At 40.0% G+C, this 24704-nt stretch overlaps 1 protein-coding gene across 6 annotated transcripts in view; it reads right to left on the reverse strand.

Moving 5' to 3' along the window:
* Positions 1 to 1814: 1814 nt before the first annotated feature.
* NTNG1 (netrin G1) overlaps positions 1815 to 24704 on the reverse strand; it is a 357837-nt gene continuing 334947 nt past the window's right edge. For all 6 annotated transcript variants that reach the window (XM_039460945.2, XM_003933377.4, XM_010343970.3 and 3 more), the window contains one exon: positions 1815 to 3076. In XM_039460945.2, the coding sequence (XP_039316879.1) occupies positions 2847 to 3076 (230 nt within the window). In that variant the 3' untranslated portion in view covers positions 1815 to 2846. The remainder of the gene's footprint in view (positions 3077 to 24704) is intronic.

Raw genomic sequence — 24704 nt, forward strand, 5'->3', positions numbered from 1 at the left:
AGGAAAAAAATGAACAAGATTTAGGACCTCAAATGTATGAACAACCGAGTGCGCGCTTTTCACCCCAATCCTGTTGTTAGGGCATAACATTGTAGATGAATCCAGCTTTGTAAGAATGCTGGAAAGCAACAGATGAATCAAGTCCATTGAGTTGAGGTTTCTTCAAAGGAGTAGCTCCTTTAGGAGAACTTGAGAATCCAGATTTTAAAAGAACATTTCATTTCCATTTGTTGTATACCTAAAAGAGAATTTTTATTAAAAGCAGATCACATCGCTTCGGGAAATTCAGAAAACTATATCTAAATACACCGAATGAAAGATATTCCTCATCGATTTAGATTCTTATAGCCTCATAAAGATAAAATGCAGACAAATCAGCTTAAATCAGGCCTTCATTAAATTTTAGAATTAGCTTCTGGAATCCCAACTACTGAAGTGCGCAGTGTCTGATTCCTGAGCATTGCGACAAAGCCATGAGCAGATATCAATAAAGTGCATCATCGCCAGAAATAACACGGGCTGCCTTTGGTTTGTGCTAATAAACTATAAGACAACTTAACTCCAATTTTAATATTAGAAATCCACCTCATAAATAATCTCAAACTCCCTATGTTCAGCATTTTCATGTGTTTCTTTGGTGAGCTTGAAATGTAATTTTCTATTTATGCTTCCCATGTACATCTCCCATTTCTGGTTGGCCACTTTGGCACTAAGCCTGAGCTCTAATTTATTTCCATCTTTTCTTATTTCTTACATCAAAAGAGACTGTTGGTTTGAATAACAAATATTCAATAGACTTAGACGTGGGGTGGCAGGCAGCACAGGCATTACCTGTTTACCTTTTATTGCCTTCTTTGAATTGGCTTTTCTGGGAACAAAACCAATAAGACATGCTGTTCCTTCATCTAGTTTTTACCCAGGTTATTTATCAGGAGACATTGCTCCCCACTTCCCTGTTTCAGCAAGGAGTGGCAGCAGGGTGGAGAATTCAGACTGGAACTAGGCTATCATAGGTTATTGTTCTAGCAAGTCATGTAGAATTTCATTGTCCTTATGACTCTGGTTTGGGCTGATAATTGTTTTTCATTCCAGGAGGTTCTGCTGCTAACACATTTGTAATCTGTAGGACAACAGTGTGCTGGGAATGACATGCACACTGTTTTAGCCTCTTTGAAACTTCGCGAAGGTTCTTCCCCACCTGCCTCCCCTTGCTGTCTTGCACAGTAATTGGCCTAATAAAAGGCAGAAACAATAATTTATTACACCTTGGGCAGTACTTAAAACAAACTTTATTTTCAGGAACAGCAGTTATGTCTACTTGCTGCTTTATATTTTGGTATTTCCTCTAAATACTTAACTCTAAATATATTCAAATCCAAATTGCAAAATCACTCAATTTCCCTGCTCCTTTCCTGGTTCCCCAGGTTGCCTCTTATGATACTCCACGTAAACACTGTATTTGGAAAGATACATAGATCAGCATCCCTAGAGTTACATGATCACCATCAATCTGCGAAAATAGCATGACTTAAAAATAAAAGTCTCTTAGTACTCTGCCAACAGGCTTTGGCATAATCTTGGCAATCACTTAGTTTTTTTTTTTTTTTTTTTTTTGCTGTTGTAATTTTTCCCAAGTGGAAATAGTCTCATATTTTGCAGAAGTTGTCCAAGCTAGTGAACATCAATCCATCTTCCTGGATACTAAATTCGTCAGCTGAATGTATTCAGTCCACACAGAAATCAGTAAAGTGAGTGTGAAACTGCTCGGTGGCTGCTCCTTTCATCTTAAGAAATTGCAATACAAATTCCTGAAATCGTTTATGCAGGAATTTTTATTCTTTAAATCTTCCAGTGTTAAAGCAACAAGAAAACATTTAGAATGTCCTTTGGTGGAATCTTATTACACTTGTTATATATGTAAACTGATATTCTTTGATGCCAGCACGTTCGTTGCCCTTACAGAGAAATCTCTGCACAATGAAACAAAACAGAACGAAAGATGACAAAATAAAATATCAGTCTCTGCTGATTCGAATTCGATACATTAACAGATTGTCTGGTAACACAAATTGGCAATAATACAAAAAATCTACATATTACAGTATTTCAAGAAAAATAACTTCATTTCAATACAAAAGGATAGATACACTTTCTTTTTTCCTATAGCCACTCTTGTATAGTGGGTGTGTGCTCGCACTGGATTCAGTGCTGCTAAGATATACAGGGGTAGGACTGGCTTGCGCTTTTGGAGGGGGCTGTTACACATGTGCATCACTAACATCGGACAAAGAAATCTTTCAACCAACAAGGGTTACAGAGCAACGTTCACTAAAGCACAGGTTGGAAGGGATTCAGGGACGGAAGCAGGCCAATATGGCAGCTTGTAACTGATTTCCTTGTAACTGATTTCCTTATGCCCGCAATGCACCTGACAGCAAAGAATGCTATTTGGTCGGTCCACACACTGGGCGGAGTCGTACTAGGGCGCACCACGCTAGAGTAGCCAATGTTTTTAGGTCGGTTGATTTGTTTTTTGTTTTTGTCTTTCCTGTTTGTGGGGCTGTCGCAGCCTTTCCAATCCACAATATGCTCTGCAGCTGGCAATGTGATTTGCAGTGATAATATCAACAGCTGCCAACTCCTCTGGAGTCAGAAATTAACAGTCTTGACTCGGATGTGCCGTCCACGGGTGATAAATATGGCTTAGTTCAGTTAGGCCTTCTTAGTTTGTACACTGTCTGACTGGGGGTGTCTGTATGTGTGCGTTTCCTATGTTAGTAGCAGATGTTTGGGTTGTGTCTGCTTCCCCACGGCACAGGCCCGTCCGGTGTGGCGGGTGGCGCCACCTAGAACACCAGGGGGCTGGCCGTCCCCAGCAGCGTGGTCAGCAGCAGCAGCGCGCGGGAGCCGTGCGGGGGTGCGCCCTGGCCGGAGCCGGAGCCGCAGCTGCCAGCCTCCTCGCACCGCAGCTTCTCGCAGAGGATGCCCGTGTATGCGGCCGGGCACAGGCAGCGCACGTTGTTGTGGCACGTCCCTCCGTTCTGGCAGTGCAGGAGCTCGTTGTCGCAGACATTCGCTGCAGAATGGGGGGGAGGGTAGAGGTGGGTGGGCGCGGGGAGGAGAAGCAGAATCAATTTAAGTTCATCTGGTACATCATGTTTTCAGCCTAAAAAAAAAAAATTCTCTATCGATCTCGTGCTCCCCCACCTCCCCTCTACAAACGAAGCCTGTGACTCCAATTTCCAAACAAATGTAGTTTTCTGCCTTTTTTTTTTTTTTTAAATCATATTAGTCCTTTTCATATAGATTTTTGCTGCAATCTTGGATGTTATCTCATTGTCCATTTCAGGCTATCGAATACAAAGTCATGCAATAGTTCTGGTTTGCCAGTATCTTTTCTTCATGGAACTGGGACCTGTTGTGACCTCTTGGGTTTTTAAACAACTGCCCGATGCAAGAGTGCAGATCTTTGAAGCCAGATGAATGGTATTTAAAATGCAAAGCGGTATTGCTAAAATAACCAAAAACCTCTAAGGGGTGGGCCATTCTCTCGGTGAGTGATTCCAGCGCTGCATGCATGAAGACAGAGCCCACTAGGAGCCATGGGGATGGGGGTTGGGGGGTGGGGACACGGGGAAAGTAGCATGCTCCAGGCAGGCGGCAGCCAGATGGGAAGAGAGAAAGCTTGTTTCATGGGAGGAGTGTGAGGAAAAGCAGTCACATTTGTCCCTGACAGCCTATTAAGGATTTTTATCACCTTGTAAATACGGCAAGTAGAGCCCAAGGTTACCATGATTTCCGGGAATAGTAATAAATGCAATGGTGAAACCCTGATTACCAAAATTTCATTATGTCCGTCAATTAATACAATCAGCTTGAATAAATCAAGACAAGCAATTTCAGAGACTAGAATTCATTCACAGCCCCTGTCATGTAACTTTCACCTCTAATAATTTCTTATTTCTTCAAAATTCTGACTAACCTCATTAATTCCATGTCTCCTATTCATTTAGATAATCACTGTTTCACTGATTTAGCGGAATGTTAAATAGAACCCAGGGAAATTAAAACAACAACAAAGAGTAAAAGAGCCAAGAACACTTCCCAAGAAACATATGCTGCTTAAGCACTTAACATATAGAACCCCTCTGGAATGGGAGGTGGGGGACAGAGCAGAAAAAGGAGCTTTCTATAAATTATAACATTTTCCATTTAAAAAAAAATGTATGGTGAAATTTCCCCAGGGGTGCCACATGAGTTCAACACACTACACGCTCATATAGACATACCTTATATTACTATTAAGTGCAAAGTATTAGAAAATAACTCTACCCTCAAAGTAGTAACTCAATAGAGAATGTTGCCTTGTCCACTAATTATGTTCAACAGTCATGTCAGTTTCAAAAGAAGTTTCTTACACAGAAATATGCCAGTGCTTTGTGTGTGAAAGATGGTGCTGGATACTCACATGTTTAATAACAGAGTGCCCTAAATAGGGCACTGTTTTATGGCTTTCCTCAACATCTCCTTGCTGACTTCTAAAACAGTTGCACAGTATATTGGCATAATTTTCAAATGTATCCATGCTTGCTATCTGTAAATGTCAGAAGTGACTATTAAGGCCTACTAAATCCTTAAGGCTTCAAATATTGACATGCAAGGCAGTGTTCCATGATTTCCAATGATTATATAAGCTACCTCTTATTGAGTGGCTTAGAAATCATAATATTAGAACCAAATTATAGTATTTTATGAGTCATGGTTAAAAATGTCAAGATCTGTAGTTGTAAAGCAAAGTCCACAAGTGTAGAGTAGTTAGCCTCGTGGTCAAAACTGACAAAGCCCTTGCTTTCTGGCTTTAAAAGCTTATGTAGGGTTTCAGGATTTTTAATTTTGCTTACACTTGAAGAAGTATGTTTAATTGGGGCCACATGGAACAAACAGATCCAAATAACTGTTTTCATCTAAAGTTAAAGATCCTCAGCATTTCTTGTTTCAGGCAGCAGATTGCTGAATGGGATATTTCCTTTCATTTGGGTACTAGAGGTAGGGAAATATCTGTTCCATCAATATCGATAATTGCTTGCCTGAATAATTGAGAAGAAATCAATAGTTAATTACATATGACTCCCCTTTAGGAAAAAAAAAGCTATTTTTCTTCTTCTTGGACGTGAATATAAATCAGCTGTTGAGCAGAGATTTCTTTTTTTCAAGAAGCTGGTGATTAAGTTAAAATTCGATATCTTTCCTACATTTAAATAATTACTAGTTGATTTTGATAATTGTGAAAAATGTAATAAGTACACTAGGAACAGATATAGCCCAGGATTAGTAATCTCATGGATTGGCAGGATATATTTTCTGTAGGAGATAAATAGAGAAAACTGAAACATATAATATATTTCATTATTTAGAATTCACTATAAAACATATCACATTTGGTCTCTTCATTGTGCTAGTCCTCCAACAAATACAGAACTTTACCATATATCCAGTGCTTTCTAACTGTTGCAATCATGTGCTAGAAGCACATCTAAACCTAATTATGGATCTTACCTGATATGCTAACTCATGCTCCATCTTCATGCCATTTTGAACCAAAATTGTGGTAGTTAATAAACAAACTAGGGGATTAACAAATATCACTGAACTCTGCTTGTGTTCAACCTTGTACTAAACCCCCAAAGAACATAAAAGAAATATAAAGCATGATTTCTGCTCTTATGGAGCTCAAATCTGGCCGGGATGATACAATATCTAAAAGAAATGATCTAATAATAATTTCATTAAAATGACCTTATCTATTTCATCCAGCTTATCCAATATCTGTTTCATGCCAGGCACCCAACTAGATGTCATGGTTATAACTAACTGCCCTAAAGGAGTACACGGTTTGGTGGAAAATAAATGAAAAATAAACAAACACACATTCTGAGACAATATAAAAAAATCTACAAAAAAAGTATTTACAAATTACTAGGGAAACTCAAATGATGGTGTAAATAATTACTTTTGGGAAGATTAAGGGAGATTATAAAAAAGAGAATGTATTTGACCAAGGCATTTATCAGACAGATACAGGTAGAAAGACCATTATAAGTAGGGAAACTGCACGAGTAAAGGCAAGGAGATGTGAAAGTGTATTGTATTGGTTATTAAGCAATTGTCTCAACTCTAAATCCACCCTTCTGATGTTGAGGCCAGAACTCTGCAAGTAGTCTGCTGGATCCCACCAACAAGGGGCACTGCAGGGAGCAGAGAAGGTAGGAGGCATGGAAACCCTTGTTTCCTTGATCCTGTCTGACGGTGCTCCTAACAGTATTGCTGAGCAATGGCCCTTCACACTGACAGCAACATGTGGTTCCAGCGTTAAGCTTTATTCATAACCAGCTTCATCCCACCCTTAGGCATTCCTACACCAGCCTGTCAGCATCCCTTCCCTGGAGGTTTAAGCCTCAGCTCCAAGGAGGCTCTACTCAGCATTTCAGAGGCACCTGCAGCAGCCAGCCATTACTCCTCCTTAGAGGTGCAGGTTTCAGGTCTGTGGGGGTCCCTTTTATCCAAACTTTTACTTTCTGATGACTCTCATCCTCTTTCCTGTACTCCCTCAGCCCCAAAATGATAGATGTTTCCTGCTTACTTTTTATAAATTATAACGTTATCCATTTTTAAAAAATGTATGGTGAAATTTCCCCATGAATTACTGAAGACAGGAATTACTTCAGTATCCTCTTCTCCTTTTAAAATTTCAAATACTTTTTAAGCCATTTGCTTTAATAATTTCTCTCTGTTGAAATACCTAGAAATGGTTTCAGTTTTCTGCCTGAAGCCCAACTGAAGGACACATTAGTGAACGATGCATGGACTGGTATGGCTGGAATGACAGACGTGCAAAAGGGGAAGGCAGATGTGGCCCGGTTGTGAAGGTGCCACGGAACACATTGTGGAGGCTAGTGATAAGCAACGGAGAGCTGTCAAAGACTTAGAAGGAGGGTTTTGTTTGAAAGAGAAAAGGAAGGTGAATCTAGACCAGAAACAGGGCAGACTGGAGGCAAGGAGTCCATTCTTCAACAGAATGGACTTGGAGGAGGTTAGGACAATGGGGAAGGGAAGGAGACAGGTTATGTGAATGGATAAGGGACATTCTGTGGTTCTTGTTTGGGGTATTTGGGTGCATAATAAAGAAATTTATTAAGAAGATAGGAGAAAGAGTTTGGACAGGGGAGAAATAAGTGTTTTTTGGACCTATTGACTTTGAGAGCTGTCTAGGCTCTTCTGTAGCTGTTTTGTTATTAGTTGGAAAACTATTTAATGGATTGAGAGATAGATCATCCTGGAGATACACCTTTGGAGCCAGGGTGGTGGTGGTCATTGCTGCAAAAGATGAAGCAAAAAGAGTAAAACAACTCATCCTAGAGAATATGGACCAAGTAAAAATGAGAACTGCAGAGAGAACACTGAAGAACTTCAGCATTTAGGCCACTGGAAGAGAAAGACCATAAAGAATGCTGAGAAGAAAACAGCGTCAACAAAATGCAGTGATCATATGAAGCTATGAAATTACCCATAGAAGTCTTTGTGCTGTGAATGACTGTATCTATGAAATGACAAACTGGAAGAGTATGAGAGGAAAGGCACTTTGAGTTGGGCAAATGAAACAGGCAAAATAAACACTGCATGCTCTTGATTGAGTCTGTCATAAGGGGTTCTGGAATAACTGGAAAAAGGATTGAAACATTTTGAAGAATGAACATTTAATGGATTTCTTTGGATGTTAATGTAGTGGTTCTCAACACTGGATGACTTTGCTCACATGGAATATTTGACAACGTCTGGAGGTATTTTTTGGTTGTCACAGGTGGTTAGGGAGGGCACACTACTGGCCACTAGTGTGTGTAGCAAGGGCAGGAATGTTGCTAACATCCTGCAGTATAGAGAACAACCACCCCCCACAACAAAGAATTACTCTTCAATTAATGTTAAAGATGAAATGATACGACCTGGATCAGGGCATCAGTCATAGCAATGAAGATGGGCAGTTGTCCCCGACGTATTTTGGAAAAAGGAGAATGAAGAAACCTTGTCAATTCTCGATCAGGAAGACAGTAAGTTTGCAGGTGCTGAGCTGTGGGAATTAGAGGTGACTCCAAGTACTTGAATTGGAAATAGAAGAGTAGATTACCTTCTTGAGGGAATAAATACAGGGGATTGCAATCTAAGGCAGACCCTTCAGTACTGTTCACAATGAAAGGATGAGAGGAACCAAAAGCACCCCTGTCATGTCATTTGCTTTCATAGAAACAGCAAAAATCGGAGCTTTCAGGAAACTTTAGAAACCATCTAGACAAGCTGTAGATAAGGCAGCTGTAGATAAGCAATGGAGAGTAGAACTGGAACTAGAATCCAGGTCTTCTGATTTACAGATTACAGCTCTTCACATAGGAAAGAACAATGAGGTAGTAAATAAGGCTGTACCCTGCCACATTCCATGCTCCTCAAGACAGAGCCAACATTCTCACTTACCAGAAAGACATGAAAAAACTCTGCTATAGATATGCAGTAGACTTTCAGCTGCATTGGCTATGTGCTCTGCTTTTGTATTACGCCATGGCTAGACAGAGGTCTTTGTTGATAGCATCAAATGTTACTCATTCCGGGGCTTTACCACATTTTGGTGGAGCTCCAAGTACAACTCAGCTCATACAGAATACACACCAGAAATCCCAATGTCTAGGCTAAAAATGGCACATATGTCTGCATTTACGCTGTCATTTCCTCTTCCCCTGTACATAGGAGACTGCTATGGTTTGAATGTGTGTACTCATGTTGCAATTTAGTTGCCACTGTAAGATTATCAATAAGTGGGACCTTTAAGAAGTGTTTAGATCATAGGGGCTCCACCCTCATGAATGGACTAACGCTGTTATTTTGGGAGAGGGTTTGTTATCATGGGGTGGGCTGACTGCTTCCCCACTTCTTCCTCTCTCTCTCTCTCTGCCCTTCTATCATGTTTTGCCTTCTGTCATGGTACGATGCAACAAGAAGGCCCTCACAAGCTGTGAGCCCCTTGATCTTGGACTTGTCTGCTTCCAGAATTGTGACTCAATGCATTTCTATTCATTATAAATGATCCAGTCTGTGGGTAGTGCATAAAATGGAGTAAATCAGAAATATAGCTAATTATGGTCCTCTCTCCCACTGAAATTCGAGTGCTTCTCAACACAAGGTTCCAGGCATCCACTACAGTTGATAGGACTGGCATGAGGATAAACACTCACTTACAATCCTGGTATTATCAAATATAATCCTGTACATAGTTGCAAATTAAAGGTCCAAGAGAGGGTTTCTATCTGACAGGCATCTTTCAGTGACCATTCTCTTCGTTTGGTACTCTGCTCTGTGGGTTTGCCTCAGACTGAAAACTCTAAACTTACTCTGCAGATGTATTCATTTTAAGCATGTAAGGATGTCCCAACTCTCTCTTTCTTGTTATCGACAGTCTAAGAATGTCCTATTTTAGTAAACAGAAAATTTCATTTTAAAATCTCTTATGCAACACTTGATCCGGTACTGGATGCAAATAGTTATTTGCTCGACGCAATTCTTTTTGTTATGGTAAAACTTGATCCTTAGATACCGGAAAAACTAATACTGCTTTGGTAATAGCTTGACTGTACTCTAAGGGATTCCTGTTCTTATTGATAAATATAATTCATTTATAGAGTCTCCAATATCACATAATGTAATCCCTTGATGTTTTGATATTAGGAATGATTTCAAATGGAGTGGCCAAGATAATCTGTGGAATTTGAGAGATGAGGTTAGAGAATTAATATTAGATTCAGACAGAGTTTTGTGGCCAAAATATGAAGTGTGGAATTCTGGTGGAAGAGCTGAAGTCAGCAAGGTGCTGTAATAGCTCTGATCATAGCTTTAGTAAGCAAGCCACAAGGCAGATAAATAAGCTCTCACAATTGCCATGAGTTTATAAAAACATTTAGAATTTCCACAGTGAAAGAATAGATCAAGCAGCATTTCTTCCTCTCTTACTTCTATTTACTTTTCTTGCACTGTCTTGGATGAGAAGTATCACAGGGATATAGCTAAATTATTTAATTCTTTAATGTTTTTGGTGGATTTCTTGATTGTCACACACATGTCCTCTTCTCAAATTGCAATCTACTGTCAAATGTGAATTACGAGACCTTCATTCCTTTCCCATGTATTCGTTCTTTCTGGAGGTTATGGAAAAACTGACCACAGATGGACTCCTTTTGTTCAAAGTGGGGAGTAGCCAAGACTCATTGCTGCCACTTGTTCTATTCTTTTATCTTTTATGAGCTGAGGGGTCACTGATTCCCATAAGGTCATGATGATCCATTACACCACCCAAGGGAAGTTTTCTTTTCTCTGTTTGGGTTTTGTTCAACTTTATACATTTAGGTTCGTGCTGTCAGTGAGCTGCTATGCTTGAGCAGTGCTGGGTCTGTATTTATAGACTTGAAAGTTTCTCTTTTTGGCTTTGTCTCTTGCACTTCAAGGAATCGATGCAATGCGTTACCATGACAGCTTTTCTTGATGGTTGTATTAATAAAGTGACCTCTGTCTTCACCACCTGAAACAAGCCCAGGATTGCTGAGAGAAAGATGTTCCAAATTGTTCCCATCCCTTTCAAAGAAACGTCAAAGAGTGAATCACCTCCACCAAACAGGCTAATAACAAAGGTATGTGTGCTACATTCAGGTCTGATTTAGGCATTTGAGATTGTGTGGCTGGGAGCTAAAGAGCTGTGACTATGACCCATTTATACCGCTTTTGCAGCGGTTTTGCTAAGTTGTGATATGCGAGATGGAAAACTGAACCTACAGGTTAGCTTCCGGGGAATGGAAGAAACGTTATAGACTGGTATCTAATCACTTTTTGTTATGGTGGTTGGAATTCTAGGTACACTAACTGCATTTCCACCCTCCTCCCCTGCCTTTCCCCCCTCACTTATCATCTGGTCTGGCCATGAGGGGTACTATGGTGCAAAGGGAAAGCGCCTTGGCTAAGAGTCATAAAACTGGAAAACCTGAGAACTAAGTCTGACTAGTCATTCATTTGCTACAGGCCTTGGATGTATTATGCAACCATTTAGTGACATTCATCCACGCATGGGTCCAACATCCAGCCAGACACTGCTCTAGATGGTGGGCATATCATAATAAGCCAGACCCACAGCGTAGCTGCCCTTGAGGGGCTTGTATTCTAGTTGCAGCTATAAAGTTCGCCTACAGGCTACAGGTGCGAAGTTGGTATTTCTAACGTTTTCTCAAGTTTTATAATTTGTATGAATATTTTGGAATGGAAAGCCTATCATTTTGAAGGCAAAGTATTAGGAAACCCTCCTCTTCTTGATCACTTATATGAGATAGTCGGGTTCGCGTAATAGAGTCCTTGATGATGACTTAGGTGACTGTTTCTGCCGGATCTGTTTTGGTTCAGTCTTATCTGCTGCCCCACGGAACAGGGATAGTTTGTTCCTTCATATGCACTAAAAGCATGAGGTGGTATAAAGAGAATTAGGCTCAGACCCTGTGATTCAAGTCCCATCTCTGTAGTTAACGGGCTGAGTGAACCTGGGGAAATCACTTAACCTCTTTGTTTCTCTCTTCACTTCAAAAGCAAGATAATAACACTTGTCCCATTTACCCGCCTAATACTACCCGCCTAATAGTCGTTGGTAGCCTCAAGATCAGGCGTCCCCAAACTACGGCCCCGCGGGCCGCATGCGGCCCCCTGAGGCCATTTATCTGGCCCCCCACTGCACTTCAGGAAGGGGCCCCTCTTTCATTGGTCGTTAGTGAGAGGAGCACAGTACATGGCGGCCCTCCAACGGTCTGAGGGACAGTGAGCTGGCCCCTGTGTAAAAAGTTTGGGGACGCCTGCTCAAGATGAATTATGTGGAGGTGCTCTAAGAAACATAAAACACTACCTAAGTATACTTTGTTAAAGTTCAATTTCATCCTCAATCCAGTCAGTGCTAGAAGCTCAGGATGGAAGAATGCGGTGCTAATGCCTATCACTGCCAGAATAGTGAATTAAACGTGACTTATCCAAGATACTTGAAGTATAGAAGGAAGCAAATGCCCTTCCTCAAAGCCAGCATCTGTGTGTGTCTTCTGCTGGTATGACTCTTGAACAAGCATAGAGTCAAAACACACAATTCTCAAATATTTGTATTCAACTACTGTGTATTCTACAAAGCCTGGCAAGGTCACCTAAGAGTGGCAGTACCCATTTTCACAAAGATGACTTATATTTTCATTCAGTATGCCTTCTCCTTTATCTGAGCAATTAAATAAGGTATGTTTCCAGAGCAGTAAGAAGGAGCTGAACTGGAGACCATCACCCCGCATCCACTGCTCCATAGCCCACCTTTTATCTGTTGCAGTGTTGATGGTATAGGGATCCAGGGGAGGTCCAGATGCAAACAACAGATTGAAACCTGGTAGCCATCAAGTGAAAATACCCTTGCTTTCCTACTTTTAATTTACACTCAAGTTTGCCTGTATCCATCTGAAGACAGTGGTACTTTGGTGGCATGACCCCAGGTGACAGCATCCAATCTACTTGGTTTCAGTATAATGAAGACAAGGAGCAGGGCTGAAGTGGCTTAAGGGAACAGTGTGGAAGCTGTTGGCTGGGTGGTTGGACACATCTAGTGGTTGGTCATCAAGTACAGCAAACTCTGACCTTAGGGAGCAGCTACTCTATTCTTACTCATCTAATATTAAAGCACCTATGATGAGAGTGACACTTTCTCTTGCCCAACCATAGAAAAAACTGCTTAAGACATCATTAAAAAGCCTCATTCATTTAGAAGGAGACCATTTTGCAGTCCACAGTATCCTGGCTAGCATGAAAAAGGTGACAGGTGACTCTAATGCAGGAACATGAGGCCCTACCCAAACATCCCCCCAATTTTTGGCCTTTGCAGCCAAAAGCCTTTGCTGATGTTGAGAAAGAATTAATTCACTGAGAATCCTACAAGCTGAAGGCTGGGCACTTCTCCCAAAGTGATCATTAATGATGTATTGAAATCCTATTTAGGTCAACACCTTCAGACACAGACACAGGCAAGGTTCTCATAAAAATGGTGCTGAGAAGTCACAGACTGTCTCATCAGGTATCAGAAAATGCACTTGTCTAGTTTAATAAAAGGTGCAACCTCTACTCTTAGCTCAAGGTGAAAGATAGAATTCATAGGGAGGCATATACACACACAATAGCAACACATATCAGGGTAAAAATCATCATTTCAAAGTACATGACATTGTGTTAGGATGAAAAGCAGATTCAAAATGTTTATTCAGTATAATCTTGATAAGTACAGACATGTACCTTTACACCTGCCTACCTATATAATATAAACCTCAGAAAAATACTAGAATCAATTGTACAAAAATGTGAACAGTGTTTATTTTTGGCTGGTAGGAGTGCAATAAATTTTAGTGATTTTAATTTTCATTTTTATACGTTTTACTCTTTTCAGATTGCCTAGAATATAGCCCTTTGGTGATACTAAAAATATTAATGAAATAAATTGCTGGGTTTTGAGAAATACATGTCTTTTACTTAGATAATAAAGGTAATTCATTTAAGGAATGAATCATGTAATCACATTTTATCAAATTTTACTATTTGTGTTATTAATATATATTTCTACTAGAATTACCAACTATCTCAGAAAAAGCATGAGTTTCTACAATCCCAAAATCAAAAAGGGTCTTAGACCTGATTCCTTGCCTTGCCAATGACTCCACAGCCCAGGCGTGAATGGAACCATCAGAGCTGCCTGAGCTAAAGGGATCTGCAGCCCAACGGATGGCCATCTTGTTGGTAACTAGTAGAGACTGATCCAAAATAAGTGGACATTTTTACGTTTGTAGATTGAGCCACAGTGACAACTGGCTGAATATCTTACCACCTTTCTAGTAGATGGGATCAAAGCTAAATTTAAACTAATTAAAAAAAAATGATTTCGTGCAACTGAGTTTGTGACGGATTCTAACCTGCTGCCCTTGTACATATCTGCACTACGTCTTTTACCTGGTTATTGTGGTTATGTCATTAGTATTCAGCACAGTTCCTGGCGTGGATTAGATGCTAAAAAAATAATAAACAAATAGGCCTAGTACAGTGGCTCATGCCTGTAAGCTTAGCACTTTGAGAGGTTAAGGCAAGAGGATCACTTGAGCTCAGGAGTTCAAGACCATCAAACATGGTCGTACCCTGGCTCTACTAAAAATACAACATTATTAGCTGGGCATGGTGGTGTGTGCCGGTAGTCTCAGCTACTTGGGAGGCTGAAGCAGGAGATGCTTGAACCTGGGAGATGGAGGTTGCAGTGAGCTGACATTGCACCACTGCACTCCAGCCTCAGAGACAGAGCAAGACTCTGACTCAAAAAATACAATACAATAATACAATAGTAAAATAAAATAAATAAAATTTTGTTGTCTACCTGTTTCTGAATAGTGGGTATCTATCTATTATTAGTAGCTAGCTAGCTAGCTAGCTAAATGGGAAAACAGATAGATACAAAGCTTACAGGTTGGAGAGCAGGAAGTGGAAGAGCTTTTTCCTTGCTGATTTCATTTTAGTTTCTGGAAAGTCAAAGATAAGGCAATCCCTTGAGCATGAGGAGGCAGAGGTAAGGTGGATCCTGAAGGGAGAGGTGAAATATTGGGCAGGGAATGGGAGAGGAAGCTAACTAGGAACACTTGGAAAACTTGCTGAGCCACTTCGACAAGCCAGCTCAGGTTGGATACCATGATTGTGAAAGGTTCCCATACGCATGATTTTATAAAGGAAAACATTAACAGGAAGAGAATGGTGATCTGTAGTAAGTCATTCTTCATGATACAATTTGAGACGAGCAAACATGGTCGTACCCTGGCTCTGGTCGCTCTCCCCTCCTTCATCCTTTCTTCCCTGGGGAAAGGATGGAGGAGAGGAAAAGCATCACGGGTGACGGGTGCTTTGAAATAAGAGATCAGGAGCATTCCTTTCATTTTTCATTCAGCAAAACGTATTAGCTGTTATTATAATCTGGGCATTGCTAGTAATATAAAGGTGAAAACAACATGGCTCTGAAGCCCTGAAGGATCTCAGTGACTTTTTGTTTTTTTTTTAATTGCAAAGGTGATTAGTTAACTTTGGAACATAGGGTAAAGGAAAAATCCACATGGAGCTGTTCTTTGTGGGAGTACAGCGGAGGTGAGAGACCATTATGGAAACATAGAAGAACACAAGTAAAAGGATTTGGTGTTCTCTGAAACGATGTTGGAATTATGAAAGACAATCTTTCCAACCCCATGCAGCGCTAAAGACAAATTTGTAAAACATCCTGCATTCCGGCTAGGAGGTAGGAAAATACTACAGGCCTTTGATATCCCAGCACTAAGAAATGCAAGTATCCGCAGCTGAAAGGAGATAATTGTGTCATTAATTCAAATACGTGTTTTTTTTAAAAGGCAGAATTTCAATGCCTTTGAGCACTTTGTGAAGCTAAAATATAATTTGATGTTACTGTTTGTCAAGCTATAGACAAATGTCTCCTTAGAGACTTAATTTTTCCTATATATACTTGGCAGGAGTGTTCTAAATATGGTCTAAGCCCTCTTAGGATTTTTAAACAGCAGGGATATTTAAGTATGAAAAATAGCTACTGAAATCACACAGCAGTAACTTTTCTTAATGATTTTTTTTTTTCCTGAGGAATCACTGTAATTCACTCTTGTCTGCTGTGGCCTTGATGTCACCATAACCACCCCCTGACAATGTCAAACCAAGTCTTGGGAGGTGATTTTATAATGTCAGGATGAAACAAAGCCATTTCCCTGTTAATGCCAATGTCAAGGCAAAATGAATTGGTGTCAATAAATTCAAGGTGAGGAAAACAACATTATGGAATCACAAGAATGTGCAAAATGATGACAGGAGTCATTTAGGGATGCCTGACTCCATGTAAAAATGACTGCTAATTTTCAAAAATATATTTGCTACTGCACTGGAGACCAAACATTTAAATTTCCTAAAATACATTAGCGAGGTTAAGAAAGGACAAGGAGGTTCAGATTATAGATAAGTCGTAAGCATACCTTTTTAATGGAGTAACTGACACAGTCTTTCCCATTTACAGATCCCTGAGACACCCAAAAGTTGAACCACAAAGTTTAGTACTTAGTCATTTACTGCAGCGGTGTCCAAAAGTCTGGGTTTGAATACTGACATTACCACGCATGGCTCTGCAATCTGGATTTCTGAGCCTCTATTTCTTCATCTGTAAAAGAGGCCACTTCACAGGGCTGTTGAGAACATGAGAGGTCATTCAACTCAGTGATTATTATTAAGTGCTGTGTAAGTGCCAGGCACTGCTCAAAGTCCTACAATAAAAGGCAGACTGTCAGTCACAGGAATGATAATTGTTAATAAGGGTTCACGTGTTTTGTCTCATGAGGTAATGAAGTTTCGCATTGTGCATACACCTGGGTCTTCTCGTTCACTTATCATTAGCAATTTCTAGCTGAATGAATACTTGTCAATTTGAAAAAAACAAATCATCGTTCACTCCTACAATTTCTTGGATGAATCAAGAGCTTCCTACCTGTTGAATAGATCTATTTGTTCATTTTCCTTTAATGATGAGAAAAATAAACAAGAGTCCTTATTTTAAAAAAAATTAGTTAAAGAAAGGGATGATAGATAAGCTCATAACAGGAAGTAACTCTGTGAGACATAACTTTTACTAAAACCAGACTTCAAACACGAGGCAGAAAGGGGACGTACTGCGTCCTTTTCTAATATCCAAAGGGATCCTTTCTTAATTGGTCAAGAAAAAGGTATTTGAGTGAGAAGAGATCTACTTAGTGGACCAGAAAAGGGGGGAAATGAAGTTATTACAGGCATGCAGAAGGGCATTTTACAGCTTTCCTGAGAAGAGCAAGGCTGTTGTGTCTCAGGAGAGAGGTGAGCTACTTAAACCAAAATCAGAGTCTGGCAAGAAATGTGTGAAAGCTATGCCTTCAGGGACTTTCAGATCCAGCAGCAGAAAGGAAACATTTATGAATTGGTATGGATACAATTGGGAGGCTGTGCATGGTATTTAAAACACAGTGAAAAGATGTTAGAGCTTCTCTTTGAAGTAGACTAAGACATACCCAGGTTAGATTAAGCAGTGATGAATAAGACTTGGGAGGACTCGTTAAAGACTAATCACATGACGTGCTTTAAAATATCTTGTCCTAGCACATTTCACTTTCCTCGACATTTCTTACTTTATTTTCTGAAGATACGTACTTTTATATGAATAGGGAGTTATTCTAGAATAAAAGCTCCATGAAGATAAGAAGTTTGACTGCTTTCTTCTTTGCTACGTGTGCAATGCTTAGAACGGTGCTTGGTAACGGACTGTACTCAATGAATATGAGTATTTCGAGTGAATGAATAAATGAATTTCATAGAAAAAATGACATATTCCATATCCATTGCTTCCTCTTTACTTCCAAAATAGCTTCCCAACTGTGTCTATTCTATCTCCCCTGAATTAAATTGCACAGACATGCTACAGCCAGATGGGGCTTCCTTATAAAGTGTTTACACAGTATTTCTCACTCATTCTTTCACTCACAACTTTCTATGGCTCCCCACCGTTAACTGCAAATACTGTAGTTGGGACCTCCCACAATGTGTTTAGAATCTCCCCATCATGTGCTTTTACTCCACAACATAAACTGTCTACTCCTGGATCATACACTCGCTGTCTTAAACACACGAACCTTCTCCCTGACACACATATGTACACACACACAACTAAAATTAACAAGTTATTATTAAAAGGCCAGAAACATTTACATCTGTTATCTAATTGAATATTTCCAATAATCTGGTAGATAGGTATTATTGTTACTATTACTATTAGTTCAACTTTATGGGAGACCTGTGGCTCTTACCTAAGATCCTGCTGGCGACTGAGTAGCAGAGGCAGGATCAGAGCTGAAGTCTCTCTGCTCGCAAAGCACTGTCCATGCTCCTCCCTCTGTCTCTGGACTGCCACATGCTTGCCCCTGTAATGGTGCCCTGCTCCAGATATGTCCTTCCCTAAACTCTCCACCCATTCTTTAAGATCTTGCTCGTGGACAACGCCCACCATGAAAACGTATTTCCGTGACTGCTTAAGCCTTCAGATACCATCCTTCCTGTGAAGCCTTATGGCAGATGATCTTGATAAAGATAATAGGCATAGACAGAAATGCAAGCTTTATTTGACTCTGCAACATCTACGATAAACACTCCTTTTCCACATGCATTTCTTGTCTCCTCAACTAAAATACAAGCAACCTGAGGGCAAGCCACTTTTTTGCACCTTCTCTAATTGTCCATGCTGAACAGCATGGTGGATGGCAGCAGAGTGGGCCATCTATAAGCACTATCCCTTAAAGGTAGTAGACACCTCTTTCATTTTTATAGCCTCAGATATTGATTTTATGTTTTAATTGTAAGCGTCTACTATTTTCTCCGGCACCTAGGAGATTCTCAATGATTTCTTTTCCAATGATGATTTTTCAAGGGACTTCTGCATTCCTAAGGTCATGGAAAGATTTAATCATGCCTAAGACTGTAATTGGAAATAATCTAGGTTTTCAGTAACGCCTCCAAGTACTGGTTTCAAAAAAGTCCCTTTGCTAACAGTTTTTAAAACTTCATGCTTCTGTTTCTTGTATTGTGGTGAGAAGAGCAGTCGAGGGAGATAAAGAGGGCAGAGAAGTAGGGGGAATGTGGGATGGGGCTGACCTGGAAAGAAATGCCACAGAAGCCTGCGGAGAGATGTGAGGCCTGTTCTCCCCCATGGGCATCTCAGCTCTGCTTACTTAGGGGTAGGGATGACATTTTAAAATTTAAAATTTTCAAAATCTTAAACTAAAACTATATCTTGGATTTAGCTTCTTGTATCAGGGTGATGAATGAATCTCATGGACTTCCCATAAAAAGGTGCAGGAGGGTGGAAGGCAGATTTTCCATCTATTACATTCCCATTCCCATTCGGACTTGTCCTGAGGCCCAAGCTAAGACCCTGCATGGACTAACACTTTCTTGTCACTGGATATGCTGCTGCTTGGTATGCTGTGTGACCTCACTTGGATCACTTTATCTGGTTTTACCTTCCAGGGTTCTAATTGCTTTTCACTAGTTGTTCCATGCAGGCCTCTTTGTTAATCTAATTCTTTGCTCCCATTCACTCTTTGTTCTGAGGGTTCCTGCCACCTGTCACTGCTGCATTAGCCCCTTCATATGTGTCTGAGTGACTCATTTACATGCTGGGCTTGCTTTTTACACCCAGGGCCCCAACTAGGCAAATCTTTTGAACATCCCTTCAGCTTGTGAGGATCTGTGTCAGGCTGGTCTCTGTCTTGTTTAATGGAGCAATTCTTTCATGTTAATGATGCAGCTGATTATAAATCTTTATGCTTGTCAAATCTACCTATAAAGTTTAAATCTACCTATAAAGTCTAAAGGCCAAGGCTATAGCTGGTCTGGCTTTAACAAGACAAAGCAAGGCAGTTTATTCACAGATTGCAAAAAAAGAAAAGATTCACAAGGTGGGCAACAGAGGTTTTTTTTTTTTTTTTTTTTTTTTTTTTTTTTTTTGAGGGTGTAAAGCTGATGCCTCTATTTATGGTAACTAAAGGGGAAGAAACACACAACTCAAAGGATATTGAATTAAGGGCAAGATCATTACATCAAACTTGAATACCGAAGCCTTCACCCTTATTGCCACTAATTGCTTTGAATCTTTAGTAAATGATTATTAGATGCCTCCTTCTTAGACAGTCTAGTAAATACATTATATGTTTTTAAAATAGCCTCATACCTCCCAAATCCACCAAATGAAAATGTATCTAAAAGTGAATACATTGCATTTTTCTGTATTGTGGGCAAATGCCAATTTTTAGGGTCACTGTTAATATGAAGAAGGGACAAGGACTATAATTTAGTAAACAAATGGAAATGACTCCTAAGGACATAGGGCTCTTGCCTCGTATAGACTGAGGAGCAAACTGTTTGGAGAAAACCTTACAAGCCACAAGTATGTTTTGGTTCTCAACAATTTTTCTGATAAAAACCCTTATACTTTCTTTTGATGTAATGCCTTTGTTAATAGCTAAAAATGCTTTTGTTAATATTATAGATTATTCATTTTCTAATTTGAATTTATTGCTTTGTTTTCTGGAACAAGTGAAAAAAAACCAAGGCTATTATGGACTGAAATTGTGTCTTGTTTCTTTCTAGCATTACAGAATTAATATGATGAAAATTTAGACAAAAATTCAGCCAGTAAAGAATTACATCAAAATTTCAAGATAAATGGATTTTTATGACCAGGTTAAGAAACTACATGATATAGATTGAGTTTACAATGTTAACATCAGTAGATCCTTAACTATATTGTCAAGAGCAATAAAGTGAGAATAATGGGAGAAGATTAGATGACCACGTGAAAAAGGAAAGGATTTTCAGTGATTTCCAACCTTTATCAGTTAACTTCCTAAGAAGCACATAATGAATTCATGTTGATGATGGGTACCTGCCTAATGACATCCAAATGCATGATCAATACATACTAACTAGACTAGGAATCTCACACAGAACATTCCTAATTGGAAGTTAATCAAGGCACAATGAAAACCTGAGCTGACATGAGGGAAAGGGAGGGGAGAAACCTAATTTCCTGGTTTGTTTGATAATGCAGCTAAGAGTCCATTGGAGGCAGGCTGGTGTAGTGTCTCTTCCCCACTGTCTGGGAGAAATTGCAAGGGTTGTGGCGTCACACAGATCTAGCGTCACATCTTGTGTCCCCAACTCATTAGCTGTGGGGCGTTGGCAAAACAGGTGACCTCCCTGAGCGTTGGCTTCTGCATCTGTAAAACAGGCACGGCACGCGTACCCTGTAAGGTAGTTTTGAAGATGAGAATAGTTACCAAGAAATAAAAATCGTACCAACAAATGGTAACTCCGTTGATTATGGAGAGGTCTAAATGAGATGTATATGAAACATCTGGCAAACAGTAAGAACTTTTTACATGTTACTTCCTTTTCTCCTTAGAAGAGATATTTAAAAACAACGACGGCAAACAAAAAACCTGTACATAGTTTGGCTTTCTGTTTGGGAAATTAAAGGACAAAAGGAGAAAAATTAAAGGAAAAGTACATGTTGATACGCCATTAAATGTATCACATTTGGTGGTAGAGAACGAGGTCTAAATTAAAACGGCGTAGTGACAATAGCGAAAGCGAACATCTATTTATTGAGCACTTGGTTTGCTATCAGGTATCTTTCTAAGTGCGTTTCGTGCATTGGTTAATCCTTTTAGCAATCTTAATAAAGAAAGTACTTTTAACAGTTTCATAGGTGAAGAAACCAAGACTTGAGGAAAGTAAATCGTCTATGTAAGGTCACGCAGGTACTGGATAGCAGAGCCTGCATCCCACCCAATTCTGTGAGCTTAATCACTTTGCTATTTTGCCTAATTGTTGTGTTCGAGGCCTGTATGCTAGAATGCTGTGAACGCTATGACTTTCGCCCGTTTCTTTCTTTCTCCACTGAAGAGAAACTGGTAGGAACCATTATTACAAGGCATCCATGTGGTAAGGGGAATAGAAAACAGAAAAAGTGCATCTCTGCTGCAGACCACCTGAAGATTTAGATTTAACGCTGAGTTTCTCAGCAAAGGCAGCCAGAGTCTATGACAGATCCCAAATCCATCTATTTTCATTGCCTACATTGCTCCTAACCGTCCAAGCCACTAACACCCCTTACCTGGCCTACTGTCATCTCCTTAATTATAAACCTTGCCCTTTCCTTCTTGTCCCTGCTTGCAATCCGTTGTCCACAAAGTAGCCAGAGTTATTTTTTTAATTTAAACTCCGACATCATGGCATTCCTCTGCTCAAGGCCCAGTGCACTTTGACTAGAATCCACATCTCTAGTCTTGGCCTCCAAGGATGGGTGATCTGGTGCTTACCTCCCTCTCTGCATCTCAGACCGCCTGTCCATCATCAGCACCCTCTAGCTACCCTTGCTTCCTTCCATTTTCTGAACTGGCCGAGCTCCTTCTTGCCTTTCAGCTTTTGCAGGAGGTGTTTCCTTAGCGGGCTCTCCTTAACACTTGGGTCGCAGCTGAAGTACTCCCTTCTCAGAAAGACCCTCAATGACGATGCAGTCTACAGTGGTCTTCACCCACTGTTTATTTCTTTCCCTGTTTTCCATGTGCCTCCCACCAGTATATGAGCTCCTTGAGAGCAGGGTCTATATAAGTCTTCTTACCACAGTATACTCAATATCCAGAGCAGTGGCTGGCACAGTATTCACGCTTTATACACATTTATTGAATAAATTAAAGCCTTCACTGCCTTGTTTCACCCAGCATCCATCCTTTAAGGGCCTAAAAATAGGCCAGGGATAATGGATTTTGTGGAGGCTGTCCTGGCTGGGACGGATTTTAATTGCTCTCTTACCCTAGGGTTAGATAAACTCTTCTGACCTTCTGGGCTTTAAGACCCGTTGATAACTACTAAACGCCATTAGCAGCCCAGTACACCAGGCTGCCAGACCCTCTAGAGTTAAATATCTCAGGATGTGTCACAGCAGTGTTGTTTTATGCAGACTTGCTTCAGGGGAATATTATGCACTTGGCAATCCAGCAGTAAATTCCCCTCAGAGAAAGGATCATTCCTCATGATGGATGGACAGTTTCCAGCATCCGTTTCCACAGCTAGGCTACCTCCTAATTTCGAGTTTGGTATAAAAGTGAAAGCTGAAGGATATACTGCTGTCACAAAAAGAAGCTATCAAATAATTACAGCTATTATTTCACATAGAGCTGCCTTTTTCCCCGGCAGTGCTGCCAAGTTGCTGGGAATATAAATATTCGTAAGAAGTCAATATTAAACCATGGGCCATAGAGGAAATAATTTCATTTCCTAAATAGAAAACTATTGGATTTCTTTGTGAGATTTAATTGCCAAAGTTTTTCCAAAGTAGAAAATCCGTGCTGCCCGGTAAAAATATTATCTTTGAGAGCTCAGAAGGAACGCGGAGGAGAAATGAGCTCACCTCTTTCTGACAATAAGAGCAGAGAAGCAATGTCATGGTAAATGAGGCTGCTAAAGACCTGGGAGTGCACTCATGATGATCTGTCAGCTCGGCACTCTGTGGGGCATGGTTTGGTGGCATTGCACTGGGGCATGGGCTGAGTTTCATGAAGCTCATGGCAAGGACATGAACTAGCCATCCGTAACCCTGAAACTCTGCCCCTGATGAAACGGGCCTTAGCCTGCATGCTCACTGCACTGGGAACTGTTTTCTAGAGGTTTTCCTTTCCTGCCAAAGCAAATTGTTTTCTAATCTTACCTTAATATGTTAAAGAAAGGGAAAAGAGAACAAAGTGAGAAATTAAGAGAAAAAAAGAGAGAGCCACAGTTGTCCTGTTAAACTTCAAAAGGTCATTTGCTCTCCCTGAGTATACACCTGGCTAGTTAGAAAGACAAAGGATACTGATTTGTGATTTAAAATTCTCCACTGGAAAATCTACAAGCAAATAATTTGCCTTAGGAGTACCTGGCTGGCTCCATCTTAAAATGCTGCCGTGAACCACTTGTATTTAAAACATTCCCAAACCGTGTACTGGGACAGCTCGTGTGAGGTTCTAGGTTAAAGTGCTCTATTCCGAGGGTGTTTTAACAAATTCTCCCCTGCTGGTTTCCTGCTAGCGTCACTGCATAATGGATTTTTTCTGGAGAAACCAGTGGTGATGCTGCTAAATCCTACCCCCCACCTGTAAAGAATCATAATCTTGACTGCAAATAATTCCGAATGACTTGAATGACTGGAAATAACCTCAGACTGAATTGAAAATACATTTTTTTTTTCTTTTGGCAGTTTTTTATTTTTTACACCTGCCTTTCTTCTTCCCCCATCTTCTCTTTCCTTTCTTTAGGCTGACATCTCTGTAGACTGGCAAGGGTATTTTCAAAGACTCTCCAACAGCTGTGAATGCAGAGAATGGGATCTTCTGAAAGTTATGTATTCTATTTTAAGGCTGAATGAATAGCATAACCTGAAGCTAGAGGCCTTTATGTTAGGAAAATAAAACAAAACACAACAGAACCTGAGTTTTACAAAGGATATATGAATAAAGTTATCCTAGGTTTAGGACTCAAATAAAATTAAAGACAATTTCCATTTCTCTCTTTTTGAACAATATGCTTATATGTCTTTGCAAAGTTAAAGTGGAAAAGCAATGAACTACTTCAACTTTTTCCTCTTTGATATACTTCAGGTAATAATAGATAGTGTGAACCAAAGCTATACCAAAATCTAGTAATGCCATTTTTTAGTGGTTAAAGATAATGATAAAAATAAAATAAAACAAACAATACATATGGAAAATGACTTTAAAATAGCATCTGTTCAACTTCCTAAACTGTTTTGATCCGTTTTGATATTGTAGGAAGTTGAACAAAAATAGGCAAATGTTAAGTTATATTCCTTATCAGAGAATAATGTTTCCAATATGAAAATGAAGTTCACATCCAGCAAATAGGACTCCACATGCAGAAAAACTATAGAGATCAGCGTAACAAATTTGACCTACCAGATT

This window comes from Saimiri boliviensis, chromosome 11, assembly GCF_048565385.1.
Source record: "Saimiri boliviensis isolate mSaiBol1 chromosome 11, mSaiBol1.pri, whole genome shotgun sequence".
Lineage (NCBI taxonomy): Eukaryota > Metazoa > Chordata > Mammalia > Primates > Cebidae > Saimiri > Saimiri boliviensis.